Source organism: Chrysemys picta, chromosome 3, assembly GCF_011386835.1.
Source record: "Chrysemys picta bellii isolate R12L10 chromosome 3, ASM1138683v2, whole genome shotgun sequence".
NCBI lineage: Eukaryota > Metazoa > Chordata > Testudines > Emydidae > Chrysemys > Chrysemys picta.
Window position 1 is genome coordinate 163,993,679 of NC_088793.1, and position 13,645 is coordinate 164,007,323.

The following is a 13,645-nucleotide window of genomic DNA, read 5'->3' on the forward strand; positions in this document are numbered from 1 at the left end:
CTAGACAGTAGGTAGTAACTTGGATCTGGTTATGTGTAAACACCTGACTGGGAAGTGCCTCTCCCTGTCCTGTTGTGAAGTGGAGCCGAAGTTTAGGAGCTCATTTCTCTCTATACACAAATAACCATAACCCGTATACATAGCTCATAAAGATTCTTAAGTTTAGAAAGTTACAAGCTTTCATAAAAGATTTTACTCAACACATTTTTATAGCACAATAACATTTTATAAAATAAGTTGGTTCAACTGCTTATTCTTTGGGTTTCAACCTCCCTGTTCTCCCTTTGGGGTGTCTGAACACTGATTGTCACAGAAGCATTGTCAGAAAGAGAAAATGTGACTAAAATGGCACGTTTCTAGGTAATATTTTAGGATGCATAATCTAGAAAGTATTATAATGTGTGTTACTGTTTGTTTCTCTTAATGTAATTCAACTTTGAAAGTAGCTGATGTTGCAAGACTTGTATTTATAATCCGCAGAATGATATATTGTCAATAATAGATCCTGGTGTGTTAATTTCACGTTTTGTGCTTTATACTATCTACTGTAAAGTACAACTTTGAATTAATTCTAATTTTCATTGTTGGGATATACATGGGAGCCTAGTTGGCTTCAGAGACCAAATGTTGTTACCAACTGATGATTGCTCAATGGTCTATTTGACATAGGTTTCTGAGCATTGTTCAGTTCCCCATCACAAATAAGGTATCTACCTCACAAAGCCATATGACAATTGTCATTTATTACAAGCCTTGTTGGGAAGTTCAGTTAGAATCCATGAATGATTATCTCACCTGTGGAGGCAGTGTGGACAGATCAATGTGGGGATGTTTGTGGATGCTTACACTATCATTTTCTATGCTGCAACTGTCTTAGGATAAACAAAGGACATCAGTTTCCATGGCTGTTGATTTTGCACCTCTCAACAATACTACATTCATCAAAATAATTAATTTAATAACTGGATTAAAAATGAGCTATAGGGAATACTATCTCAATGACAAATAGAGAGGAAGAGTGGTCCAGTAGTTAGGGTGCTAGTCTGGGACTTAGGAGACTTGGATTCAATTCCCTGTCTCACCAAAGACTTACTTCCTTTGTGACTCTGGGCAAGTCGCTTTGGGCTTGTCTGCATGAACATTTTGCTCCCAGTAATCAGAGATGTGAATCTACCCCTTACTAGTTTGCCATGCTCCAACTGTCCATTGTGGACCCTGCTGATGCACTTTAACAGTTTGTTTAGAAGAGGACTAGATCAAAGTAGGGTCCACAATGGACAGTAAGAGTGCAGCAGGCGTGTGAGGGATAGAGTCAGAACCCAGCTTGCTGTGAGCTAAATATTTGTGTATACAAGCCCTTAGTTTCTCTGTGCTTCAGATTAACCTCACAGGGGGGTTGAAGTAAGGAAAACATATTAAAGATTGTGAGGCATTCAGATATTATGGTAATGAAGGCCATAAAAGTACCTTAGATAGAAATATAGGATTTTCCCAAGAGCTATATTATAGTTATTGATGCATGAGAGAATGAGCAATCTATTTTTTAATTTCCAGAGTTAATTTTAAAAGTAATCAAGGTCTCTGTTCCAGTTACCATATTATTTTATATTATTCTAACTACTGGCTATTGTACCATATTCAAATCATAATTAGGGCCCTACCAAATTCTTGATCCATTTTGGTCAATTTCACGGCCATAGGATTTTAAAAATCATAAATTTAATGCTTTTAGCTATTTAAATCTGAAATTTCACAGCATTGTAATTGTAGGGGCCCTGACCCAAAAAGGAGTTGTGGGAGGGGTATCACAAGGTTATTGGGGGGGTTGCAGTACTGCTATCCTTACTTCTGTACTGCTGCTGGCGGCGGCGCTGCCTTCAGAGCTGGGCAGGTGGAGAGCGGCGGCTGCTGGCTGGGAGCCCAGCTCTGAAGGCCGAACCAGCACCAGCGCCGAAGTAAGGAAGACATGGTTATGGTATTGCCACCCTTACTTCTGTGCTGCTGACTGCAGAGCTGAGTGCCTGGCCAACAGCCGCTGCTCTCTAGCCACCCAGCTCTGAAGGCAGTGCAGAAATAAGAATGGCGATACGGCAACCCCCCTAAAATAACGTTGTGACCCCTCTGCAACTCCCTTTTGAGTCAGGACCCCCTATTTGAGAAACACTGGTCTTCCTCCCCCCCCCCCCCTCCATGAAATCGGTATAGTATAGGGTAAAAGCACACAAAAGACCAAATTTCATGCTAGGGACACCAGATTTCACAGTTCGATGACCATGAATTTGGTAGAGCCCTAATCATAGTACTATATTTGCATCACCTTATGAAGAGATGCATTTCCTTTGTAAATTAAATCATAGAAATGTCAAGAAAATTGTACAACTACACTATTTTAAAATGTTCCTATTGTGAATAACTATATTTTATCAGGGCCGGTGCTTCCACTAGGTAACCCTAGGCAGTCGCCTAGGGTGGGAGGATTTGGGTGGCGGCATTTTGCCGTCCTCGGCAGAAATTCGGCGGCAGGGGTCCTTCCGCTCCGGGTTTTCAGCGGAAATTCGGCGGCGGGTCCTTCACTCGCTCCGGGACCTGCCGCCGAAGTGCCCCGAAGATATGGAGCAGAAGGACCCCCGCCACTGAATGCTCAGAGGAGGAGCGCTGCCCCCTAGGGCGGCAAAAACCCTGGTGCAGCTCCTCTATTTAATATATTTATAATGTATGTAATAAGCCATATTTCTAGTGTTCAAGTCACTTACGATTTTGCCTATGATTGGGAGGTCTTGGGTTATGTTTTATGCTATGTTTGTGAATGAGGTACCAAGTATGGTCCAGTTATGACAATCTCTGTTATGCTCATGTTTCCTCTATATGCAAGTATATTTGCTGTCCATAGGCTCTTCTTAGTTCAAGTGACTAAGAATATAATGCAAATTTATGGAATATGAAAATATGAAATGTGAGGGCTGACCCCAAACTTAAAATCAATATTAGTCACTGATTTTATGTTAATACTTTTGAACATATGAAGAAGCAAAATAAAGTTTGGGGATTTTTTTTCACAGAGAGTGGAATGTTTAATAATAAGTATATACTTCAGTGTGGCAGGAATTCAACACTGGAACATTAGGAGTCCTTACAAGCTTAATATGTAAAAGGTGTGTGTGTGGGGAAATAATCATTTCTCAAACATAAATTGAAAGTTAACATTTACACCCAACTCCTCTTATCGCAGAAAATGTAGCATCGCAAGGAACAAAAATGATTCTTAATTAACGACTGAAGCCCTTTATGTGATACTAATCCCTTACTATTTGCTAGGTTTCGGTGGTTGCATGAAGGATGTTGAATTTACACGAGGTGCTGTCGTTAACTTGGCATCTGTGTCCAGCAGTGCTGTCAGAGTCAATCTGGACGGATGCCTATCAACTGACAGTGCTGTTAACTGCAGGGGAAATGACTCCATCCTAGTCTACCGAGGCAAAAAGCAGAGTGTTTATGAGAGTGGTCTACAGCCATTTACAGGTAACACATTGGGCCCTTAAATGAAATGCTACACTTTTATTTCATTCTGTGTTCATTCATTCAATGTGTTCTTGAGTTCACTCTTTTTTTTTTTTTTTAAAGAATACCTGTATAGAGTGGTTGCCTCAAATGAAGGAGGATCAGTGTCTAGTGTCTGGAGTCATGGTCGGACAAGAGAATCAGGTAAACATAGTTTCTAAATGTATCTGTTTTATGAGTTATCTAATGTTAGGCTGTTTGCTGGAGAAAATCCCACTATGAGAATTTTAATTACCATATTTACTCGTTCATAAGCTGAATATTTTTGGTAAAACAGTGACGCATCAAAGAGCGGGGGTCAGCTTATAAACGGGTCTACACCAAAATGTGATGATTTTAAACTCTATGGAATCATTGAATTGAAGATCTAATACAGGGATCGGCAACCTTTGGCATGCGACCCAGCCAGCACATCCCTTAGCCCGTGCCGCTTCCCACCGCTCCCATTTGCCCCCATTGGCCTGGAACCACGAACTGCGGCCAGTGGGAGCCGCGATGGGCCAAACCTGTGGACGCGGCAGGTAAACAAACTGGCCCGGCCCACCAGGGTGCTTGGCCCGGCCCACCAGGGTGCTTACCCTGGCAGGCTGCGTGACAAAAGTTGCCAATCCCTGATCTAATACACTGTCGTTTTGTTTACCTGGAGCGTCTGCAGGCATGGAGCCCCTCAGCTCCCTGTGGCCGCGGTTCACCGTTCCCAGCCAATGGGAACTTCCCGCAGCTCCCATTGGCTGGGAACGGCGAACCGTGGCCACAGGGAGGTAGGGGCTCCATGCCTGCAGACGCTCCAAGTAAACAAAATGTCCCGACCTGCCAGTCCGGGAGCCAAAGTTTTCCAAACCCTGAAATATAGGGTCGGCTTATGAAAGGGTCATACAGTTTTTAGCTATCCATTTGGGGGGGTCAGTTTATAAACGAATGGGCTAATGAATGAGTATATACAGTGAATAGTAAAAATTGCAGAATATTTTAAGGGGAACCAAAAATGTTTGACATTTTGGATTAATAACACCAATATTTTATTGTAGCTATGAATTGCACAAATAGGCATTTTTCACAATATATTTCAAGGTGTTTTCTAATTATAATACACCATATTTATTATGTAAAATGAAAGATATTTAAAAGGTTGTATTGCTTTATCTTAGCATGAACATATATGAATATAAGCTACACACCCAGTTTATGTTGATATATGCAAATCTAAACCTCTAGTCAAATTACACATGTCTGCTAGAAAAAAGGCATCTGGTGATGATTGTTAAAGTGCAAGGCCACACAGGACTCACGAAAAACATTGCAAAGCAAAAATATAGTGCATAGTTGGCATTACAGTTCATGATGGGTCACACAGATGTGTGTGTTCACTCAAAAAGATTAACCTCTCAAATTTCATGGAGGAAATTTGGAGGCACTTCCCTTTTTTGTACAGTAGGCTTTTTTATACCCTGTTGAGCTAGCAATTTTCTGAAGATTCCTCACACTGTGAAATATGTGTCCATAGACTGCTATCACTATGAATTAGATCCAAATTGTACTCCAACAATTCAGAGAGTTCTACTGATAGATGATGGTCAAACAGTATTATTGTATGATCTCCCCAATTATACCAAACTCTTCTTTAAAAAAAATACTTATAATATAATTGCATTGCAAAAGATGCTTTAAACATGTTCACCAGAGTAAATATTTGACTTTCAAATACATTGTTTATGCAGCTTAATGTCACCATTTTGTCTTCCCCCCCAGAAGAAAGCATATACAGCCATTTTTATATGAATTATCTGACCACAGTAAGTTTTACCATAAATTTATATTTACAATCTGACCACAACACTGAGCAGCTACATGCTCCCAAGAGCTGGAGAATAATTGCACTATTTAATTATTTTTGAGTCAGGTTTGTTGTGTCCCTTATGAAAAGACCATCTGCTATCTTGTACCTTACTTTGCCCTGTGCTATATTTCAGAACTAATAAAATCAATATATTGCTGTAGTATTCTCAGTAACCAGAAGCTATCCTAGAGTATCACATTGTTACTTTCCATAGACACCACAAACATTCAAACATTTTTACACTTAGCATTCCAGGGTCCTTCCCACCTCCAACAAAGGTTGCATTTATTTAATGAGTCTAAACAATAAGGTCACCACAAAGAGGATATTTGATGTAGGGAAAGCAGAGTGATCTTCATCGACAGGCCTTAGGAGTCCACAAGCATTTACAGCAAACTCGCCATCCACCATCCTGCCGTAGTGTTCCTTGGGCCTTTCTTCTGCATCCCTTGCGCGGTCATCTGTGATGAAGTCGTTATTGGCCAGACCTTTATTTGGTATAACAATATCTAATAAATACTTAAAGGTTATGGGAAATGGGATGAATTTTTTATTAGGGATTGTATGTGTACACGAGGTTGCCTTTCAGCTTCTTTTAAACATCTTTATTCTCTTTTTTAAAAATCATCTGAAGTGATTAAAAGCAAAGGCTAATGCAAAAAGCCTTGCACAAGTTCAGTTTTTACTTCTGACAGTCGTATGCAATTATTAATTTATTTTCATATGTGATGGGGTGGTCTGTGCCTTAAGGGTTATGGGGCCTAATGCTCAGCCTGCCCTGTCATGTGGCATTGCCTTTTTAAAAGTTTGAAAGGTCCAATTATATATACAAGTTACTCAGGGGATATTGGAAGAGAGGAAGCAATCCTGCGAGTAAGAAGTGTTTGAGAGGAAATCCCATTACTGTTTCTTTAAAGACCTGAGGCCAGGAAGCTGCAAAAAGGAGACCAGAATAAATGCTGCCTGGTCCCTTATAGCAGGGCAGACACAAGGAGATGTTGGCAGGGAAAGACTGGCCTGCTCAGCACCCTTAAGGCACAGGAAAGAAGAGTCTTCTGAAGGGAGGAGCCAGAGACTGCTGGTTGAACTGAAGGTCCCCACCTGTATCTAGTGAGCTCCTGCTTATGCTTATGACTGTCGTTAATAAATTAGACCCTCAGAAAGGGGGGTGCTCTTTGATAATTATGTCTGTCTGGTCCCGTTTCTAACCCGGGTAAAGAGAAGTGAGGCAGGGCTCACCTGCGACACTATGCCTGAGTGAAAGAGAGTACCCAGAGATAGTCTGGAGGTCATCACACCGTATTTTCATATGCTTTTAAAATTATTCTGAAATACTTTAATTTAGAAAATGAAACTGGAATTTTGAGAATTTGCTCGCATTTGTGATGTTTAGTGGCTGATGTACCCAAGAGATAAGTGCCAAACCCCTACATATAACAGTCTAATCCTCTTGCTTCATTCAGTTACATCCTTATATTGCTTGAACTTCTTAGCCGCCTACAATCCACCTCCTTCTTATGAGTGATGTTTAATCACATTTGATACATTAAATGTTTTTGGAAAACCTGAACTAGACAAGAAAGAATGTTATGTAGATGGAGTTTTGATGGTTTTGAAATATAGCTTAAACTGAATGGCTCAAGATGTGCAGTCATATTAAATCAATGCTGAAAAGTTACAACTCTAATAAATTGTATTTATGCTAATGGTTCAGTCTGATTTACTGCAGCCATTAAAAGTGAAGAATAGGGGCAATAGTCTTCTCAGAACTGCCATTTTCTCTATTTTCTATTTTATCCTTCTACAGTCCCAGAAAATGTGCCAACTCCCTCAAGAATTCACAGCATAAATGGTTACAGCATTGAGGTGACTTGGGACAAACCTGCTGGGGTCATAGGTGTAATTGAGAAGTACATTTTGAAAGCATACAATGAGGATGGTCCCAGTGTACCCATCATCAGTGCTGAGTTTACTGACACTATTATGCTCACAGGTAAATGTTGCTAACTACTAGTTTGAAGGGAGATGTAATAAAACAAGATGTATATAACTTATTTTGTCAAGCTGAAAAATGTTAGTTGGGTACTGTGTAGTATATCCATCTTTGTGTGTAAATGGCCTAAATAGTGTGTGTACAAATTTTAATTTACTTCAAGAGCAGTAGAAATAAAATGTAGCCCAAAAGCTTGAAGGTATTTTTACCCAAATCCATTTTTGTTATTTTATTACCATTGAGTATTCTGTGTTTGTTTGGCTGTTTTTAGTAGTTTCTCTTTCTCCCTCTTCTTGCCATTCCAGGTCCCTTAGGGGTTGATCCTGCATGGTACTGCAATCCTGCAAACACTTTAAGCATCTGAGTAACCCTGATGACTTCAGTGAGACTACTCGCATGCTTAAAGTTAAGCATGTACTTAAGTGCTTTGGTAGATTGGGCTGGAGCACCTGCACTTTGCAGGGTGAGCCATTACTGGATGAAGGATTTTTTTTTTTGCCAGTGGCAGGAATAGTCTTCAGGACTGGGAGTGGGACAGAAGCAGCTTTATTGGATGGGAATGTTTTTTTTTACAGGCTGGGGCTCTTCTGAGCAGCCTCTAAGAGGGGGGCTGGTTTCGGTGTGGGGAAAAACTCTGGAATCTTTTCTGCTACAAAATGATCACAGGAGACATGGGGACCCTCTCTCCTTGGTGGTATATGTTGGAGCTGGCTAGCTGTTTTTCCCTTTGCCAGTAGAATCACCTCTCTAAGTGGATGCCTTTCCACGGCATAGTCAGCTCTCTCCCTGGTGTTGTATGTTGAAGACCTGGTCCCTTGTGTGAGCCAAACTCCTCCATTGGCAGCAAAGAGAGTATGCAACAGCTGACCCTCTGAACTACGTAGTCTGTGAAGACTCAGGAGGGCAGTAGTAAAAATCTAATTTTCCGGCGTGTAATGAATGGGATTTGTTTAAAAATTCCCTAAAATTAGTTATATAATTCATCACAATTTAAAAAAGGCCATTAACATATTGCCCAAAGCTGAAGGCTTAGTTTGGCGCAGCTTTGTATGTTATGGCGCAATCTCAGGAAGTGTCTTCTCGTCGAGCAATATACTACTGCTTCTTTCCTCAAACCCAGTTAATATGTGCTTCACGTTTGTGCATAAATAAGTACGTTTTGTGTACTGTATATGTACCATAGAATGTGTCTCTGTATATTTAAGAGACAATGTGCACATATTTTACTTTCTTTGAGCTGAAGTTTCTTGATTACTTGTGGGTGGTGTGGTGACTATAATAGTTATTGTGTTTTATGTATTTGTTTAATTAATTAACCCAATGGCTGAAAATTATCCAAGATGTAAGGCAGTACCAAATATATTAGCAGAAATCAAGGTGCACTCACAAATGATTAATTTAGCCCTTTTTAGATTTTTCAATGAGATTATTTATTCACAATGAATAATTTTGACCAGCATTAAAAATGAATTGATTGATTTGTTGTCCTAATGCTGTTTTAATTTTGTGTCAGATATGAAAGGGTTAACATCGTGCTGAATGGATAAGAGCTATTGATATATTACTAGTGTGATGCAGAAGTGAGAAGGCATGGTTTTATGTTACAGGGGAAATATGCATAGGGACAGTATAGGAACTGCAACTATTTTATTATAAACATATAAGTAATAAATACATACACTGAAAGCTATTAACAGTTTGCCACTTTAGTGTTCAGGTCTTTTGTGCATTATAATAGGTAGCTACTGACTACAGTAAGACATGAGAAAAAGACCATTCAGACAACTTTCACCCATGCACTGCTAATATACTTTTACTTTTGCAAGCCTTAGAATATGAATATAAAACATTACTCTCAAGATTATGCCTGGTCTCTGTGCAGGTTCAGAAGGGGAAAAGTGCAAGGATACTCCGTAAAGGGTCTGAGCTCATAGACATTTTGCATTCACCTGAGCAATGACTGTGCAAGGAAGGCTAGTCCTGTTTATGGTGCTAGGCTAGTCTCTCTGCCTCAGTTTCCCACCTGTAAAATGGAAAAACTACTTCCCTACCTCATGGGGGGTTGTGAGGATCAATAAATTAAAGACCATGAGGTGTTCAGATACCAATAAAAGGGACTATGTAAGTACTGCGGACAGTAGAGATGGGTCTTTGATCACTGTCCCCTCCTAACAGGTGGTGAAGTGATTGTGCTTCTCCTGCACACCCATGAGCTCCAGAAAGTATTGTGCTCTAATGAAGCACAGTGCTTCTCAGAGCTCCCATGGATACAGGGCAGTATGCAGAGATCACAAGTAACATTCTTTACATCTTTTTAAAAATACCTAATCTTGAAGTTTTCTCCTTCTGGCTGCCTTAGGAGTTTGATTGCAATGCAGTTTGCACAGCTGGGCAGGTCTGCAGGTGGCTGAAAATGTGTTAGGCAGGTGGCCACCTACTAATGTGTGAGTTAATATGGAGGAGATAGGAAGTCTCACAGGGACTAAGATTTTGCTGGCTGTTAACACAAGTGACCTCAGATAGCAGCAAGCCATAAAAGCAGGTTCCACTGTATCATGAATGCACATGCTTCTTGCATAATAGATTCATTTTATTTGCAAATATTTGTATTGTTTTAAATGACTAAGGACAATTAATGTAAAGGGGCACTATCAAAATAAAACTTCTGAGTTAAAATAAATGTTATGATGATGGATGGATTGTAAAAACATACAAATTTTCAAATCTCATATTTTTCACTATTTAGGTTCTCAGTTTACTGTTTACACTTCACTTATCATGGACACTGAAACTAGGCTTTACCAATTTCACCTTTTGTTTCAGATCAGTGCTGCTTTTTGGTTTTCCGGGGTGGTCATAGTGTCTTTCTTTGATATTCATAACACTATAGGGAAGTTTTTAAATTTTCAAAAAATCCTGTTTTTATTGAAATGATATTGAAAATATTTATTATTTTATCAGTAGTATAGCACCAGATTACAGACATGATACTTAGAAGACACAGAAATAAAACAAGCTCTGTACTTATAGGAACTTGCAGTTTAATTAAAATGTTTTTATGTAACTAGTTTTGTAAAAAGTGTTTTGGGTTTTTTTTTTAAACAAAATCCAAATTTGTGGTCTACAAATAGTTTACCGTTTCCCTATAGCTCACTTCTTGTTGATTTGAATGTGTGTGCACTTTATTAGGATATCAATAGAGAGGAGATAGAGAGTGGTTCATTACCTCACAACAGAAGGCGGTTATAATTGCAGTTATACTGCAGTCTGCTGGAAAACTGGTCTGTCATAAAAATTACAGGACTTACAACAACATTCTTGTTTACTGAAAAACAATGACTAGAGACAGATCAGGATAAGCCTATTTACAGGATGAGTTGTTTATCTGGAGTTTGGAATCTCTGTTTGAAGAGATATTATAATGCTGCAATATAAGAAGATAAGAAAAAAGTGACTACCGGTTAAGGCCCGATTCAGCATTGCCCTGTGGCCCTCTTTTTGTTATCTTGATAGAGGCAGGGTGGCTATAGAACACATAAGGGGAACCCCACAGGAGTATTTTGGATACAGCAGGAGCCCTGATGGACTCAGGGTTGCGTTAACCAGCCTTGCATCACCTCCATGACAGCCCCCAGCACAAGGGACTTTGAAAGAAGGCCAGGTGTGTGGACTTATGCTTAACTGACTAGCTTAAGCAAAACATAATACCTGAAACAAGCTCCGGGGCTGGAGCACCCACGGGGAAAAATTAGTGGATGTTCTGCACCCACTGGCAGCCAAACCCCTCTCCCCGCCTCACCTCACCTCCGCCTCCTCCACTGAGCACGCCGTGTCCCTGCTTCTCCCCCTAGCTCCCAGCGCTTGCCGCCGCAAAACAGCTATTTCACGGCATAACAAGCTCTGGGAGGCAGGGGGGAGGAGTGGGAACGTGGCACACTGAGGGGAGGAGGCGGGGCCGGGGCGGGGATTTGGGGAAGGACTCCAATAGGGGCAGGGAGGGAGTGGAGTTGGGGCGGGGACTTTGGGGAAGGGGTTGGAATGGGGACGGGGCAGGAGGGGCTGGGGTGGAGTCAGGGCGGGGCCTGTGGGAGAGGCGGGTCGAGCACCCACCCGCACCAGCAGAAGTTGGTGCCTATGTTCAGAGAGCCAACCTGGGATCCTGACAAGAGTTGCATGCGTCAGTTTCCCTATCCTTTTATTCATGTTCTCAATTGTACTCATCATTGCAGCATGTGAGGGCCATGGCATCACCACAGTTGTTCATGATGATGTACGCTGGACACAGGTGCCTTCAAATCCTACTGATTTGACCCTTATTAAAACTGAATGTAAAGGTGAGCCATCATGCTGCTACTAGCTCTTTTGGCTGGAAAGGAGAGTATCAGTTTAACCGCAGGCTACCTCAGGGAAGTGTGGAGCACCACCAATAGGTAGAGCTGGGCCCATACCAAAATGCAAGATCCAAATAACCCCTAATATTTGGGGGTGGGGAATTGAACCCAGATTGTAACTCTATGACTGGCTCTGCGGAACTGAATCAAAGCCCAAGATATGAACATCCTTGAATTTTGAGGAAGTCCAATTCTCAGTTTTGCAACTCCGGAACCCATCTCTGTTTTGAGGTGGTGAACCACACTCCATCCCCTCACTCTACTGCCCCCCAAAGTGTTAATTTTCTTAATAATGTAACTAACTGAATAGTTTGGTTAATCATACACATTAAATGCATTTAAATAAATGTGGTGAAATAGCTTGTATACAATGGAGAAATGCTCATCATTACAATAATGCATGTTCCTCTGCTCAACAGCTTCAGAAGGTAGGATCAGACCTGTCTGGCTCTTCTTCTGTGAAAGTGCCCAGTTTGTTCTGCCCCATGGCAGCTTCAGCAAGTGGGCCTCTGAGTCACAGAGCAGAGAAGACCCTTTACATTTTCAGACATGACTCAAAATGTCTTTATCTCAAGACTTTCCTTTTAAGGCATTTTTTTCTTGGAAGTTTTCAGGCCTTTCATGGCTAGGGTGACCAGACAGCAAATGTGAAAAATCATCAGGACAGGGGGTGAGGGGTAATAGGAGCCTATATAAGAAAAAGACCCCCAAATTAGGACTGTCCCTATAAAATTGGAACATCTGGTCACCCTATTCATGGGTGTCTGGTTCCACAGCATGTAGCAGGTCTTCTTCTGCCCAAGGCCCCAAGATGGCAGGGGAGCCCTCCAAAATGAAAAGGAAATCCAGAAGATGTCACCTTTTCTCAATTTTCTTGCTCCGTTTTCAGTCTTGCTTACAGGAGAAACTTTGCTCCTTCTGCTCCAAGGATGATTTCTCTTCTGCAAATAGTCCTGTTAATAGCGCCTTTACTGGTTCTTGCTACAGAGGTGGTACAATAGCTCCCTCAGCTCTGTCCATGATTGCAGCTCTTTCAGCCTCCAGCTGGGGGATTTTCCCTGCACCAACACCACAGAGGAAGACACAGCAGCTCCAGAGGGGAGCAGTAACAGTGCAGTTCCAGTGAGAGGCTCCAGGAAGGCAGAGTTGCGTGTTCTAAGCTTGCCTCTTTCTGACAGGATTTTTCAGCCATTTCCAACAATCTCTACAGCTTTAGCTCTGGTCCAGCCCTGTCTCTACAAGTACCCCTCCAGCTTCTCAGCCTCTGGAACTACATACAGAACCTTCACCGGTGCAGCCTTTTTCCTTTCTAGCACTGATGCAGGCTTGGCTTAGCTGCTTACAGTGTCTGCCTCAATCAATGGCTACAGGATACTCCACATGGTGAACAATACTTGGTTAGTAAAGATAATTTTGTTATTCTTTTATAACTCTAACACAGGGTAGACTCTACTTCTGAAGCCTTTGTAGTAGTAGTGCTGGACCTTTGGATGACTCTTTCTTGAGTCTCCCTTCCTACCATGTCCTCATTCCCTTCATCTCCTTTCTTTGTGCATGTAGGGATCCTGTCTTCAGTATAGATTGCCACATCTCCAGAAGCTTTTTAAATGTAGACCCCACTCTTATCTTCCTGGGATCTGGACTAGCCTTTGGCATTATCAACCTTCAACATGCTTTCCCTAAAGCCTGGCCCAGGTGTCTGCTCCCCTGAGGAGTCTGGTGCATCTGTTCTCCAACAAGAGAAAATGTCAAGCTAGACACATAATGTAAACCATGTCTCAAGATGAGCATAATCCTACAGACTCAAATTCTCTGCAATACAATCCCAAATTCCCACTCTTGACTCTTCAGAAGCAAAAAGCCCTC

General features: G+C 41.3%; 1 protein-coding gene across 1 annotated transcript in view; it reads left to right on the plus strand.

The window, feature by feature from the left end:
• Positions 1–13,645, plus strand: part of USH2A (usherin) — a 584,327-nt gene that overhangs the window by 238,541 nt on the left and 332,141 nt on the right. The window contains exons 29-31 of the mRNA XM_065589441.1: positions 3,316–3,519; positions 3,622–3,702; positions 7,203–7,388. Of these exons, the coding sequence (XP_065445513.1) occupies positions 3,316–3,519; positions 3,622–3,702; positions 7,203–7,388 (471 nt within the window). The remainder of the gene's footprint in view (positions 1–3,315; positions 3,520–3,621; positions 3,703–7,202; positions 7,389–13,645) is intronic.